Source organism: Argentina anserina, chromosome 4 (assembly GCF_933775445.1).
Source record: "Argentina anserina chromosome 4, drPotAnse1.1, whole genome shotgun sequence".
NCBI lineage: Eukaryota > Viridiplantae > Streptophyta > Magnoliopsida > Rosales > Rosaceae > Argentina > Argentina anserina.
This window is the reverse complement of record NC_065875.1, coordinates 15,370,245-15,385,185: the sequence shown is the minus strand read 5'-3', so window position 1 is coordinate 15,385,185 and position 14,941 is coordinate 15,370,245. Positions and strand designations below refer to the sequence as shown.

Below are 14,941 nucleotides of genomic sequence, written 5' to 3'. Positions count from 1 at the left end.
GAATTGGTGAGTTTTCTTTGTTATACAATCAATTAAATTTTCCATGAATAATTAACACATATAAGTTTTCTTATATTTTTCTTAGTAATTATATTTGATATTATAGGATTAGTATAGAGGATCTCATAATGTATCAATTATTTCGTTCCTTAAATACGAGAACCTCAGTAATTTGTGGTAGTGCCTAGCAATACCACAATTTCACTAACCTAAACAACAATTCTTGAAAAAGTGCAAACCAGAAATTGCTTAAGAGGGAGGATATAAACCGATTTGGATCTGTGATATATCCATTGGATAAGATGAGATTTGACAATTTTGATATGGTTGAAGCGTTGAATGAGGTCTGGGAAGGAGTATATTTAAATTGACGAATGAATATAGAGTGTGTCACTTTTTGGTTTTCTAACATGTCGTCGAACACATCAATTAACGTTCAAACCCAATACTCAGGAAGACATACACTCAAGATGAAAACCTATATTCTACATTTTTGGAAAAAGAAAAATCATATACCCATCGCGTGTAGCAATGTAGGTGTGTACATATATATCAAAGAAAAAAAGAAAAAAAGCTAGATAAAAGTCATTTTAATTTTCTTTTGTGATTTTTGGGAGCAAAAACTAGAGAATCTCTACGTATAATTGAAGAAGAATCTTCTAGGTAGATGATCAAGAATGAAAAAGAGTCCAATCAGACAAAAAAAAAGATTAATGTGATTGAAAAGTTGGAACTCATATGATAATGCCAAATATAATGGTGTTTGTTCTTTTATTATTGTTATTAAATGATAATATTTTTTATGAAAAAGTTTGTTTTTATTTGAGAATCGAGCAGTTGTTTCTTTTGTCTAGCCAAATCAGATGGAAGATGAACAACTACTTCATAAATGATCTCATATCTAAAGCGATTTTGCTCAAGAATTGGTGAGTTTTCTTTGTTATACAATCAATTAAATTTTCCATGAATAATTAACACATATAAGTTTTCTTATATATTTCTTAGTAATTATATTTGATATTATAGGATTGGTATAGAGGATCTCATAAGGTATCCATTATTTCGCTCTTTAAATACGAGAACCTCAGTGATTTGTGGTAGTGCATAGCAATACCACAATTTCACTAACTTAAATAACAATTCTTGAAAAAGTGCAAACCATAAATTGCTTAAGAGGGAGGATATAAACCAATTTGGATCTGTGATATATCCATTGGATAAGATGAGATTTGACAATCTTGATATGGTTGAAGCATTGAATGAGGTATGGGAAGGAGTATATTTCAATTGACGAATGAATATAGAGTATGTCACCTTTTGGTTTTCTAACATGTCGTCGAACACATCAATTAACGTTCAAACCCAATACTCAGGAAGGCATACACTCAAGATGAAAACCTATCTTCTACATTTTTGGAAAAAGAAAAATCATACACCCATCGCGTGTAGCAATGTAGGTGTGTACATATATATCAAAGAAAAAAAGAAAAAAAGCTAGATAAAAGTCATTTTAATTTCTCTTTTGTGATTTTTGGGAGTAAAAACTAGAGAATCTCTACGTATAATTGAAGAAGAATCTTCTAGGTAGATGATCAAAAATGAAAAAGAGTCCAATCAGACAAAAAAACAATTAACGTGATTGAAAAGTTGGAACTCATATGATAATGCCAAATATAATGGTGTTTTTTCTTTTATTATTGTTATTAAATGATAATATTTTTTTCTGAAAAAGTTTGTTTTTATTTGGGAATCGACGCAAGGTCATATATTAATCATAGAAAATGTACGAAACAACATGAACACATTCTGCCTTCGCGGGCGATGATATAATTTGAAATGTGCAGAACCCTAGAGTTCTAACCATCTTTATGTTGAATCTCTGAGAAAATGCCCATAAGTAACTAATACTTGATAGCAGAAGCTAACTTATTCATTGAACCTGGAAAAACCAATCAAGGAGCATCCCCATCCTGGGTGTCCTCATCAGAATCCACATCCTCCACCACCACCTTAGGCTCGGTAGCAGGCTCAACAATGGGTTATCCCAATTCCATCATATACAGCTTTTTCCTTAGTCCGCCTTTCTTTTTGGGCTCATACTTCTTTTTCAGAGCCCTATGTGTGATGACAAAGTCTTGAGTATATATTAGGAACTTGTTTTTGTACTCTTTAGTATCGTTTTAATAATTTTCTTTATCGAAAAATAAATTTTGGTCTTTATTATATTGTGTGGGTCTATTGTATTGTTGGAGTTATTGAACATCATCAAATATATGGTTTATATTTTCTTGTGAGGTTGAATTACAAGCATCCAACCCCTCTTTCATTGAGTCCAGGTTGCTTACTCATCCTTGTTCACGTGTCCCTTTCTCAAATATCCTCATAAAGCATTTCCCTTTATCTCTTTGTTTTCCTAAACGCTAGTATCTTTTCACTTGTCCGAAGCTTCATTTGAGCAGGAACTATTGATAACCTGCACAAATTCTATTCGAAGAGAACTTTGATTCTCTAACAACCTAGACAAATCTCTACTTGTAAGTGAATTTCTTGATCATCTAAATTATATTCCTTGATTAAACTATTACCCCATTCATTACAATGAGATTTGTATCTTAAATTTCTATACCAGGTGTTGGGTTGTGATGGATTAAAGTGGGTGTGTGTTTTGTGTGTTGCTCAACTTCTCTCTGTTGCTTTGTTTGACTGCTATTATCTAAAGATTGAGGTAGGGAAAGACTGAATTCTTCTTTGAAAATTGATTCTAAGCCGTTGCCCATATTTGGGTATGATTAATAGCTATCTCTCTTTGAATCTCATTTGCCATTATATATTTAACTATTGGGTTTGAGTTTTGATCATATTTTTCTGTGATATTTATGCTTAAGTTGACATCCTGGTGATCTGAATTTTATTGAAACAATGATCATCTTATTGTTTCATTATAGTCTTTGGTCATGCTATGGAATATGTAAATCACTGGAATTACTTGAAACAAGTTTCAATATCATTATTTAATTGTGGTTCTCTTCTATTAAAGCATGTGCAGTAAACTTTGTTTGTTTTCTTTCGTATAATTCCCTTGTTCTTGGACTCAACCTCTCAACAAGCATTTCCTCTTAAACAAGTCATTGTTCTGATTCGTTTCATTTGGATGAAAGAATTTCTTGTTAATTATATACCTTAATAAAGTAGTAAATTTCTCCCTTTCCTACATTTGTATTCATGATCCACTACCTTCAATTAGATTTAACTTTTGCTGAAACTTAGTAAATAATATACTAATGTTTGTTCTTTACAAATAAAGTATGGCCAAAAATATTATACGATTATCTCAAGTTCTGTTCGGTGAAGAGATCATGTTCTTCTTCTTCTTCTTCTTCTTCTTTATTTTTCCCTTCCTATTAAGTACTCTTTCCGGCCAATAACTTCTTAGTGATGACGTTTACTTCTCCTTCAGTTGCTTATTGATCAGTCCAAATAATGTTATATCTTTAGTTTTGGCCTTGAGGTTTAATTAGAATCTATTTTCTGAATTCCCTGAGAGATCTTCTTGTTAATGATTTTCTCTATCTTTACTAAAGACCAAGACTATAAGTTCTTCTTTACTCCACAATGTTCTGTTTCCTTTTGGACAAACTGGTTTGAATATATTGTAATATCAAGCTTATTTGTTCTATTGCGTCTAAATGTTCCTCGTCAAAGGCAGATGTATATTTCTATGCTACTTAAGCACTGTTTGAGATTTCAATGGATATATTTTTCAATGATGTACTTGAGTTAAAGTCATGTTTCCAGACAAAAATATGTTTATTACTAAAACGCTGCCTCAGTAGAATTTTATCTTATTATGAGAGAGGACATTCCAACTTATTGAAAATCCTTGATTGATTTGATTTGGAGAAACCAAGGGTTTCTCATATTGATTTTGAATGGCTTTATTTGTTGTATTTGGTTAGACCCGGGGTATAGTTTAAGAAGGGATTGTGTCTCCTTAGGGTGAAAGACTCAAAACCTGATCAGGATCCGCTTGTACGGGGTGCGCTCGGTGGCCATAATGCGAGCTAGGGTTCTAACCGGAAAATGAAGGGGTTTCAAGGATTTCCCCTCAATTCTTAAGCTGTTGTTGCAAGTTGCAAAATATATAATGGTTTCAGTTTTTTTGAAAATAAATCGAAGAGACTTCCATATCTCTATTAGTTCTACTAGATTTATTATGAGCATCACCTTACTTTCACATTTGGTCATTTATCGAATGATCAGTTTACGTTCACTTCCTATCATGTTCAGTTGTTTGTTGGTTTGGCCAACTTCATTACTTACTGTAGCTATTTCTGATATCTTATCTTGGGCATCTTTGTTTCTCTTACATCTACAGTTGGATCTTATTTTCATTTAAAGAAAGTATTTGAAAAGTATACTTACCTTCTTACGCATTTCAAGTGTAAACTGGCTTAGAATCATTGTTTTAACTTACCCTACTGAGCAATACCTCACTTCCCTGCGTTTTTATTTGTTTTCAGGAAAGAAGTGTGGTTCTGATTCTGATATTCCTGAGTTATCGTAAATCGGTGGTCAAGTCTTGCTTGTGGACTATATGCTGCTACTGTTTTGAATGATTGTATTGAGTATGTGTTGCTACCATGATTAATTGTTGCTCAGTACATATTTTGGTCAGTAGAGCAAATTTTGTTGTGTACAGTGTACTAATGTAAAGTTAAAGGTTAAATGTCTGGGGTTGACATGTTGCTTGCTATCCAAGTGGTGAAATTTTTGTAAGGGAACTGTACCCGCATGCTTGTACATATTGAAGGAATTTGTGTTCTTTCTTCAAACTGATTTTAGCATACCTATCTCTTAGTTTTGATTACCTGAGCCAACTACAAGTTGTCCTACCTTTGCTATGGTTTTAGTTTTTCACTTCCTTTGGCTCACCACAACTACATTCAACTGCTATAATTATATAGTAATCGTTATTTTCCTTTTTGTTCCAACTCATTTGCCATTAAACTCGATTATCCTTTTCAGTTTCCTGAAACTATAGAATTCAATTACTCTTGAACTAAAGAGCAAATTTATGGGTCTTGAAAAGAAAATGCTTTACAGTGGTTTCCAGATTTAATCTGATTCGAGTTGTGACACTTTGCAACCCAGTATTCACAGTTGCCGCTCCCACCATCTTGGGCTCGTTCGTCGAGCTTTTTAGGCAACCCGGTTTGCACTTCTTGCATGGGGAAATGGCCAACAGCCCATCTTGATGCGGCAAGGTCAACTCCACCATAAATGGTAGATCCATCACTACCTCCTCCGTTGACCGAACCACCGCTGATCGGTACCTCTTTAACACCACATTGACCTCCATTTCCGCTGCATGTTTTGCTCCAATCATAATAGCAGAGGCAGCAGGAACCTCCATAATTGTTGTCAAAGACGGTGGATGAGAAGGAGGAGGAGGCACCGTAGTAGTCCCCAACCTGAATCGGGTCGCCCACTCGGCCGCTGTGAAGCCTGGAATTGAGAAGGTGAGTTGCGACACCGCTGGCGTGGCCTCTGGCGAAGAAGAGGCTTCAGATGAGCCCATCCCGATGCAGCCTAAAACATAGCCCAAAAGGTTTAGGGTTTTGAAATGGCTGTACCATAGTCAAACTCGACTATGATCCCGCCGGTAGACCAACCACCCTTGCCTCTGAGACATCCGGCGGCCCTGCACAATGCCCATTATGCTCCATCAACCCACAAACTCTACAAAACTCTGACGTGCGCTTGTAGCGACATGTAAACATGGCCGGAACCTTAGCCGACCCAAACTCAAACCTCATCGGCGGGAAGGCCTGCCAAATAGGTTGAGACAACCGGTGGAAAAGCCTAACCCGAGCCCTAGCTCCTCTTTTGATCTCATTCTCATTTATTTCCTCGAAGACACCCAAAGATTCTCCAACCAAAGTCACTGCTCCTTCAATCATCAATGCCGACAGCAACCCAAGGATTTCCATAGCCACCGGAAATCCAAGGATAGAAACAGAGGTCAGATATGTGAGACCATCGTACTTGGCCGTGACGAACAAGGTACGATTGTAAAACCACGACCCGTTCAAAACCACATAGTCGCATTCTTTTTCACGTGCGCACTTCATAATATAGCGATCACCTTGAGCCCTCATATGCAGACAATTCTTATAGCCCTAAACAAAGGTAAGAGCTCCAATCACCGTCTTGGGAAGTGGCGACTTCTTCATACCTACAAAATGCCTGACAACAAATGGTTGTCTTGAAATTGCAGTGTCTTCGAATGCCCCAACAAAAATAATATTTCCCTTCTCTTTGATGGCGAGAGCTGCTGCAAATCAGGAGGAGAGGTTGTCCGACATGGTGGCTGGAAGAGGTGCTAAGCAAAACGAACGCAAACCCTAGAGTAAACCATAGAGAGAGAGCGTGGCAGTATTTGCTTCTCAAAGTTATAAATATGTCAAACAAATTTTCCTGGAAAAGTTCCACTAGCTTCCTTTGTAAAGGATTAATCCATTTTCAAAATGAAATTGAAAATTTATACTAGTTCATTTTCACCTTTGGAGTGAGCTTTCCAGGTAATAATTATGTTCCCATATTACAAGTTCTATAAGGGCTTTTTTAAAATAATCATGCTATAAGTCTAATTAAATGCGATTTGCTATAATGTCTCAAATTCCCCTAATCTTTTGAACTTATAAAATAATGATTAGGATAATAGATAATTTTATTCATTCTTTTCCCCTAATCTTTTCCATATTCTAATCATGTAATTCTAATTATTTGAAAATCTAAAAATTCTAGGAATATTATCTAAATAATAGAATTCTCAATTCTTAGAATTTTATATTATTGAAGATATAATTCCCATCAAAATAAGATTTTCATTAAAATAAAATTACCCCATCCATACACAGCATAAAAGTTTTTCATTTCCTTCCAAATGACCTTAATTTTTGTTATATTAAAAGTTCTATATAATGTAGATCCAAACAATGAAATTCTCCATTAATAAAATTTAAATTTATTAGATTAGAATTCCAATGATTTTATAATCTCTATAGAACCTTAAATTACCGTATCTAAAAATATTGTCACTTTTTTTATTATTAGGATTAAATACTTGTCACATCTTATATTTAAGTATAAAACAATTTTGTCCTTATGGTTTCAAATTTAATCGGTGTATCTTTCTACTCTTTTTCATTGACAATTTTATCTATTTCGTTAGTTGACCGTAAAAGAAATCCGTTATCACGTTGCCGTGACAAATATTAGACATTTAGTTAACTAAAATATCCCCGCCAAAAATCAATTATATCTTTATTTTTTTCTTATATTCTTCTTTAATATCTTTATCAATACCATTTACTTTATAATGCTCCACTTTAGGAGCCAATTATTTAATGAAAAATAAAATTTTGCAAAAGGGAGGGGACATAGAGCCTGAACCTTGAGCTATATAAGCATCACCACACAGATCCTCGTAAAATAACATCTTGAATGATAGTAAGAGTCTTCTCTAACTAAACATTATCAGGATAAGACTTACAAGAAATGTGAGCTAATCTATCTTTATTTGCTTCACAAAAGATATGTATATTCTAACTGACTCAAACACAATAAATTTAAAATAATGCTTATAGTCATCTAGGATATGACTCACCTAATTCACCTTTGAACTAGCAAGGGCAACAATCAAGAGGGTTGAATCACTTTCAATTTTAATGTCAGATCAACCTTGGTGAATATTAAGGAGTAAGTCAGCTCTACACACCTCTGTTTCCATACTAAGAACTGAGTGTGCATGTACAAAAGGCTTCGCAAACGCAACAATTCTCATAACATTAAAATCCTCCACCACTACCCCCACACCACTACGTCCACTGTCATTAATAAAAGCCATGTCAATGTTTATTTTCATTCTTCCCCTTGGAGGGAATTCCCACTTCATCAAAGGACACAACCTCTTATTTGCTGACTTTGGGTGAAAACTGTTAAAATCCTGTAACTATGACCAACCCACGGAATCATATTCAAAAATTTGGGACACCCTCGCGGGTAATCGAAATATGCAAAACTAGCACAATCTTAGAACCTACAATCATAAAATTCTAGAAATTTCTATGTCAAGACCATAAGAATAAGCCCCAAAATAGAACTAGAACCTGTTAGCTAGACTAACTTATTTGATGCCTTGCCATTAGACCAAAAAGAAGAGTTAGTTGCGACTAACTCTTGTTGCAAAACTCTAAAGGTAAACTAGGCCCAAAGCTCGATCTTGAAGCACCAATCGCCACCGTTATCCCTCCAGATCCAGTCGTAATACCTTCTGCCTAGTTTCCAAGGTGCCAAGACCAACCGTCGAAAGCAGATTTGCCACCAAACTGACCACCACCAAATCAGCAATCGGCACAACACCACACCGAGGCAAAACCTAGATGTTGATATCAGCCATCTTTGTACCTGATATTAGCCGAGGCTACCATCACTTAAATCCCAGCTGCCAAAATCCCCTCCCTCACTGCCGCCAACAGCTAGGGTGTGCACCAAGGAAAATAGGGAGACAAGAGAGAACACTCAGAGTTTCTTGGAGCATTACGGATTATTAGATGCATTACCTCACTATTATTCTTTAATTTCAACAAATTCTTTATAAATTATCTAGGTATTTAGTTTTCTACCAAATATTTTTGTATGTCTCAAACTAGTCCTACCAATTCTTCATTCCTGGTTCTGCCACTAAATATATCTACATAGAACATGACAGTGTCACTAGAATTCAGAAGAACATAAATGGAGATGGATCGAGTTTGCGTGTGTGGAGACACTGTCAAATTAGTCAACCAAATAGTTTCTATGAGTGTGGGAATTCATACACGGGTGATTGGATGGGGTAAAAATATCTATGCATGATTGGATGATCCATATATTTCACAAAGCTAGGATGCATACATACGTATGACTTCAAAAACTTGTATGGCACATATTACCTTAATTAATCATTCACGTTATTGAGGGTAATTTGACCAAATATATGAATTAGAATAATCAATTTGACATATAAATAAGAAATTCTACTAGCTAAAACTTGAGGTAATCGAAACAAGTACATACCAGCTAAAACCGTATGCACCTATCAAATACCCATCTTACGTTTAAGTCACCATATGACAAGGAGACGTTCTATTTGCACTTATAAAAATACTTTCCTTATCTTTACAGTCTTTACTTATTATATATTTTCGATGTATTTTAAATTTTATATTGTCTTTATCAGTACCTTTGGCCATTTTGGGGTGCAAATAGAAGGGGTTCTAAAATCATTGTTGAAAAATGAGCATTTCCTTGAGGACTAGTTGAGGACCAAAGAGATTCACCCACTTTTCGATATTAGATTTAGATCTCGACCGTTTATATGAATAGACCATCCTTATAAATTTTTGTGCAAATTAAAAATCATTAAAACCTTCATAAATGTGATATACTCATTATAAATTTGAACAGTTCATGTTTGACAATTTTGGTTAATTCACTAATTTAATTTATTTTAATACCTTATTCATTACCAAAGTAACTGAAAATTTGTACAAATAATCTACTTATACAAACTTAAAATCTAAATAGTTGAGATAAAAAAATATAATAAAAAAATATGTCTTATTAACAATCAAATATAAGGTCATCGTAAAAGCTGATTTGTTGAAAATTCTTATTACACAAAAAGAAAGTCCTCCTACTCTCTTTTTGTTTGGTACCAAAAGGTCCTCGTGTGTTCTTAAGTCGTAGCGTGGTAACAACACTTTTCAACGAAGGGACTTGCGCGGGAATTGAGCATACCACCGGGGCAAAAATAACAAATAAAAGCCCCTAAAATCGCAAGAAATTACAACACAATCAACAATAAACCCATAACCAAATTGCCCCATTTCATTTGTGCCCTAAATTTGCCGAAGTTTCCAACCAATTGCCCCCAAAGCTCGCAGAAGCAGCTTCTGCCCCAACTAGTCGCAACTACCCAGTTTCTGTAAGCTCTCCGTTTCTAAAACCCATGTCGATTTTGATTGCTTCTCAACTGGTTTTGTACTTCCCCAAATTTTTCAATTTTTTAATCTTTAATTCGAACAAGTTCAATTTGAATTCTGTATGGTGAATTGTTACTTGGGTTTGTTTCACTGATCTGGATTATTTCAATGAATTACATTGATTTTAAGTTTTTTTGTTTTTGTTTTGGGTGTGTGTGGGAGAAGTTAGGGTTAGTTTGGTTGAAATTGAGGAAGATGTTCATGGTGAGTTGATGCTGTCTGGACCTGAATGGAGAAAGTAGTTGACTTTATGTTTCAAAGCAATTCATGAGTCCAGCTAAAGGCTCTTTTAGTGTTGAAGATCAGCTTAGTAGAGTCTAGGTTGTTTTGGTAGTTTTGAGATGGGATAGTGTCATAGAGTTGAAGGGTTTACGTTGAGCTTGGCTAATGAGGAGTTACAGGAGTAGAATAAACAGATACAAAGCTTAAAAAGTAGAATTTAGGTGTTTAAGGCTGTCTTCCGCATTGTGGGACAGGGAAGTAGCATCTAGCCATTTTTTTGTTCTTTTATTTTAGCTTTGGTAAGTTTTTCTTCTGTTTTTGGACCTCTTGTTCGTTGTATGAATGTTCTAAACTTCGATTGAGTAAAGTTTCTGTCTTCTAAAACAAAACTCAAGATATGATGAGTACAGTTTGGACTTGAAACCTCTGTGAAGGACTTGAAATTGGTTCCAAAGATACTGTTGTATGTTAGATGGATTCTTTGTTTTAATGTATCGTGTGTATGATTTGTGTAATGCAATGGATTGCATTCTGGAGATTCAACTTGTGTTTAGTGTACTACTTTTTCTTTGGACAGTTTCTAATTATTCTTATCAGTTTATGTTGATTGTGTTTCTGGGTTAGTTAGTTTCTGGAATGATTTTTTTTTCTTCCTTATATGCGGTGGCTCCTAGTCAGTCGGTCATTAGTGAACAATATGTTAATGTCTCCCTTCCTCCCATTAAGTTTTTCACCACATAAGTAAGTGTATAATTTTATTAAGAAACTGCAAATTGTAGTTGAGAGTGTCTTCCCTTCAATTTAATAGTAATGTAATTTGTGCATCCTAAAACCTTATTGTTTTTGTGTGCAGGTAATAGGCCTCTCTGGAACAATACTCAGCTGGTAGGATACTACCAGATCTGACTTGCAAGTATCAAAAGGCTGACAGTTGAGCTATCCTTGTTGGTTATTATTGGCTTTGATTCTAAGTCGGCTTGTGCTTATCTGGAATTATAAATTCGGGGTTTCAATGTTTACCTTCATTTTGTGCACTAGTGGAGGAATTTGAGTCGGCTCAGGTTCTCCAGGAGTACAATGGATTGCAACAAAGAAGAGGCCATTAGGGCCAAGGTGATTGCAGAGAAGAAGATGGAAAACAAGGATTTTGCAGGGGCCCGTAAATTTGGTGTGAAGGCTCAGCAACTTTATCCTGATCTGGAGAACATATCTCAGTTGCTTATGGTGTGTGAAGTGCATTGCTCTGCTCAACAGAAGTTGTTTGGGACTGAGACAGATTGGTATGGCATTCTTCAGATTGATCAGAAAGCAGATGAACCGACTATTCAGAAGCAGTACAAGAAGTTTGCTCTCCAGCTTCACCCTGACAAAAACAAATTTTCCGGTGCAGATGATGCTTTTAAGCTAGTTGGAGAAGCCAAAAAAGTACTTTTGGATCGTGACAAACGTAACATGCATGACATGAGACGCAAGGCTTCTGTTAGTAAAACAAATGTACGGTATAAACCCCCCATGAAGACTAGTTGGAATTCAAATGTTCACAACTTCAGAAGCAACATGAATACCCAGAACCAGCAGCAGCAGCAGCCCACTTTTTGGACTATGTGCCCATTTTGTCATGTTAAGTACCAGTATTATAGAGCAAGTGCCCTGCACAAATCTCTTACTTGTCAAAGCTGCAAGAAGCCATTCGTCGCATATGAGACAAATGAGCAAGTACCACCAACTACTGTCAATCAGCAGGCACCGCCACCTACCGTCAATCAGCAGGCACCACCACCTGCCGTCAATCAGCAGGCATACCATGGTTTCAGCAAAGTTGAAATGAAATCTCAGGAAAATTTTACTGCTGGAAAACCCAAACCGGAACCTTTTCAAAGAAGTGTTCCAAAGGCAGGTGGCCCTTCTGGCATTGGTTCAGAAAAAGGGAACCGAAAGAGAGACAGAAAGGGAGACAAAAAGGGAGACAGAAAGCGTGTAGTAGAAGCCAGTGAAAGCAGCGATTCTGTAAGCAGCAATGACTCTGAAGAAGATGTGGTTGTTGATATGGATGATCTTCAGACTCTTTACCAAGGAATATACGGGGACCAACCTAGAAGGTCTTCACGGAGTAAGCAGCAGGTATCTTATAAGGAAAATCTAAGTGATGATGACACTCCTATTTCAAAAAGGGGGAAGAGGAGTGGATCCTTGTGTGCTACTGACGAACAAAATGAAGATGCTTCTACAGGGGAGGAATCGAAAATGAAGAGCCAATCTGAACCTGTGGCTAACGGCAAAAGAGGTGAGGAAAAGGTGATAGAGAAAGACAGTGCTGCATTTGAAGATTTGTTGAATGTTGAGGCCAAAAATGTTGAGGCCAAAAATGTTGAGGCCAAAAATGTTGAGGATATTTCAGAAAGCAAGGTGAAAGTTCAGGAGGATTCTACAGCAGATACAATCTCCCATGAGAAAGTAGAAGAGCAAGTTTATTCTGTTCCCCAAAATGACTTCAGTGACTTTGAGGATACCCGGACAGAAGAATGTTTTAGAGTTGGGCAGCTCTGGGCTCTTTATGATAGTCGAAATGGGATGCCAAGATTTTACGCCAGGATTAAGAAACTGCACTCTCTTGAGTTCAAAGTGCACATAACTTGGCTAGAGCCGGACCCTGATGACGATAAAGGAAGAAAATGGGCAAATGCGAATTTGCCAATTTCTTGTGGTAAATTTGCACAAGGTGAGTCTGACATTATAGAAGACATTGGGATATTCTCTCATGTGATATGTTGGGAGAAGATTAAAAATACTTACAAGATATATCCAAGAAAGGGGGAGACATGGGCTATTTTTAAGAACTGGGATTTAAATTGGTGCTTTGGTGTGGATTCTGATTGTAAGCGTAAGTTTGATTATGAGTATGTGGAAATTTTATCAGAGTATGCTGAGGGTGTTGGAATACATGTTGTGCTGTTGGAGAAGGTGGAAGGCTTTGTGAGTGTTTTTCGTCAAACGGCACAAGAAGGGAAAGGCATGTTCCAAGTTCCACCAGGTGAGTTTTTGAGGTTCTCTCACAGACTTCCATCCTTTAAATTGACTGGTGATGAAGGAGCAGGTGTGCCACCAGGATCTCTTGAGCTTGATCCCGCCTCTATGCTCTTTAGTGCCAAGGAGATTGAAGCAAGAGACAAGAAAAGTAGTAGCAGCCAGTTATTTTCTGAATCATCAGATATAAGGAAATCTATGATGGGGAATGAAGCTACAGACTGTGGTGATCCGAACATCTTCAATATGGAGCCTGAACACAATAAAGCAAATCAAGATCATGATGCTCATGAAGGGTCAACTGCAGAAGGTATTGAAGTTCCGGACCCTGAATTTTACAACTTCGATGCTGATAAATCCCTTGAAAAATTTGAGATTGGTCAGATATGGGCATTGTATAGTGATGAAGATGGCTTGCCCAAATACTATGGACAGATAAAAAAGATTGATTCTAGGAGATCTAAACTGAAGATTTTGATTGCATGGCTTGAATCCAGCTCACTACCCGACAATTCAGTGAAGTGGCATGATGAAGATATGCCTATTCCTTGTGGGAGATTTGAGGTTCAGAGGACATTCCAAGATTATGATTCTACCATGTCCTTTTCACATCTAATCAAAGCAGTTCCAGTTAGTAGAACTGTAGTTGATATCCTGCCCAAAAAGGGTGAGGTTTGGGCATTATATAAGAACTGGACCCCTGATATTTCAAGTTCTGGCTTGGCAACCTGTGACTATGATATAGTTGAAGTCTGTGAGGATAATGGTTTTCAAAGAAAGGTACTGATTTTACGGCGTGTGGCTGGCTTCAACTCAGTTTTTAAAGTTGAAGATGAAGGAGGATCACCTAAAACTATGATAATCCCCGAGGTTGAGCTTCTCAGATTTTCTCATAGCCTTCCTTCTTTCCGGCTAACAGAAGAGAAAGGTGGCAGCGTTAGAGGCTGCTGGGAACTTGATCCTGCTGCTTTACCTGTCCGATTCTTTAGTCAGAATTGAATTAGCAAATTGGCCTCATGCTTCATATGCTTTAAAGTGCACATGGAGCATTCATTAGATAGCTCTCAAGCCGGCAGTCTCTTCCCCAGATGCTGGTGAGGAAGATGGAATCATTTTGGGAGAAGGTGTATGAACGGGGAAAGAAGCCTGCCAGTCACTCTTGAAGAATGATCACTCGTTCGATAAGTGTACTTAGAGGGAGGTGAATGTTTTCCCAGCTAAGTCTTTGCAGCCCAATGAATTTTGCTCTTGTTCTCTCGGTGGTTTCATGTATGGAACTTTTAGAATTCCTTGTTTATTAATCATTGGAACTTCAGCAACTGATGATGTTGATGCTGAAGTTACGGGTGATGTTGGAATGCCAACCAGCAATGCAAGATCTGAACTCATCCCCTCCAGAATGTTTTTTTCCGTAGAAACTTGTAATTTTTTTTGTTGGAATGCCGCCAATGCTTCTCTTGCAAATGCATCAGATTTCTTCTGATGAATTCTTTTAGGATTTTAAGTTATAGATTACATCAACATCGATTATGATATCCTCAATTCCTCATCATCGATAAAAATTGGAAAAGAGGATGTCAGAGCCGTATAATTTTGTATCCTTTAAA

The 14,941-nt window shown here is 36.6% G+C and overlaps 1 protein-coding gene across 2 annotated transcripts; it reads left to right on the top strand.

Annotated features, from left to right (window-relative positions):
• The first annotated feature begins 9,944 nt into the window (after window positions 1-9,944).
• Window positions 9,945-14,821, top strand: LOC126791196 (uncharacterized). 2 transcript variants are annotated; one of them, XM_050517611.1, is made up of 3 exons: window positions 9,945-10,030; window positions 11,164-12,668; window positions 12,699-14,821. In XM_050517611.1, exons 2-3 carry the CDS (start codon window positions 11,388-11,390, stop codon window positions 14,331-14,333), a joined length of 2,916 nt encoding a protein of 971 aa, XP_050373568.1. In that variant the 5' UTR covers window positions 9,945-10,030; window positions 11,164-11,387; the 3' UTR covers window positions 14,334-14,821. The 2 variants fall into 2 exon arrangements, with proteins under 2 accessions (XP_050373568.1, XP_050373567.1); XM_050517610.1 differs by having other exon boundaries at window positions 11,164-14,821.
• The last annotated feature ends 120 nt before the right edge of the window (window positions 14,822-14,941 follow it).

Excerpts from the sequence above, each read along its gene's own strand:
- LOC126791196 (XM_050517610.1), top strand. The coding sequence starts at position 11,388 with ATGGATTGCAACAAAGAAGAGGCCATTAGGGCCAAGGTGATTGCAGAG.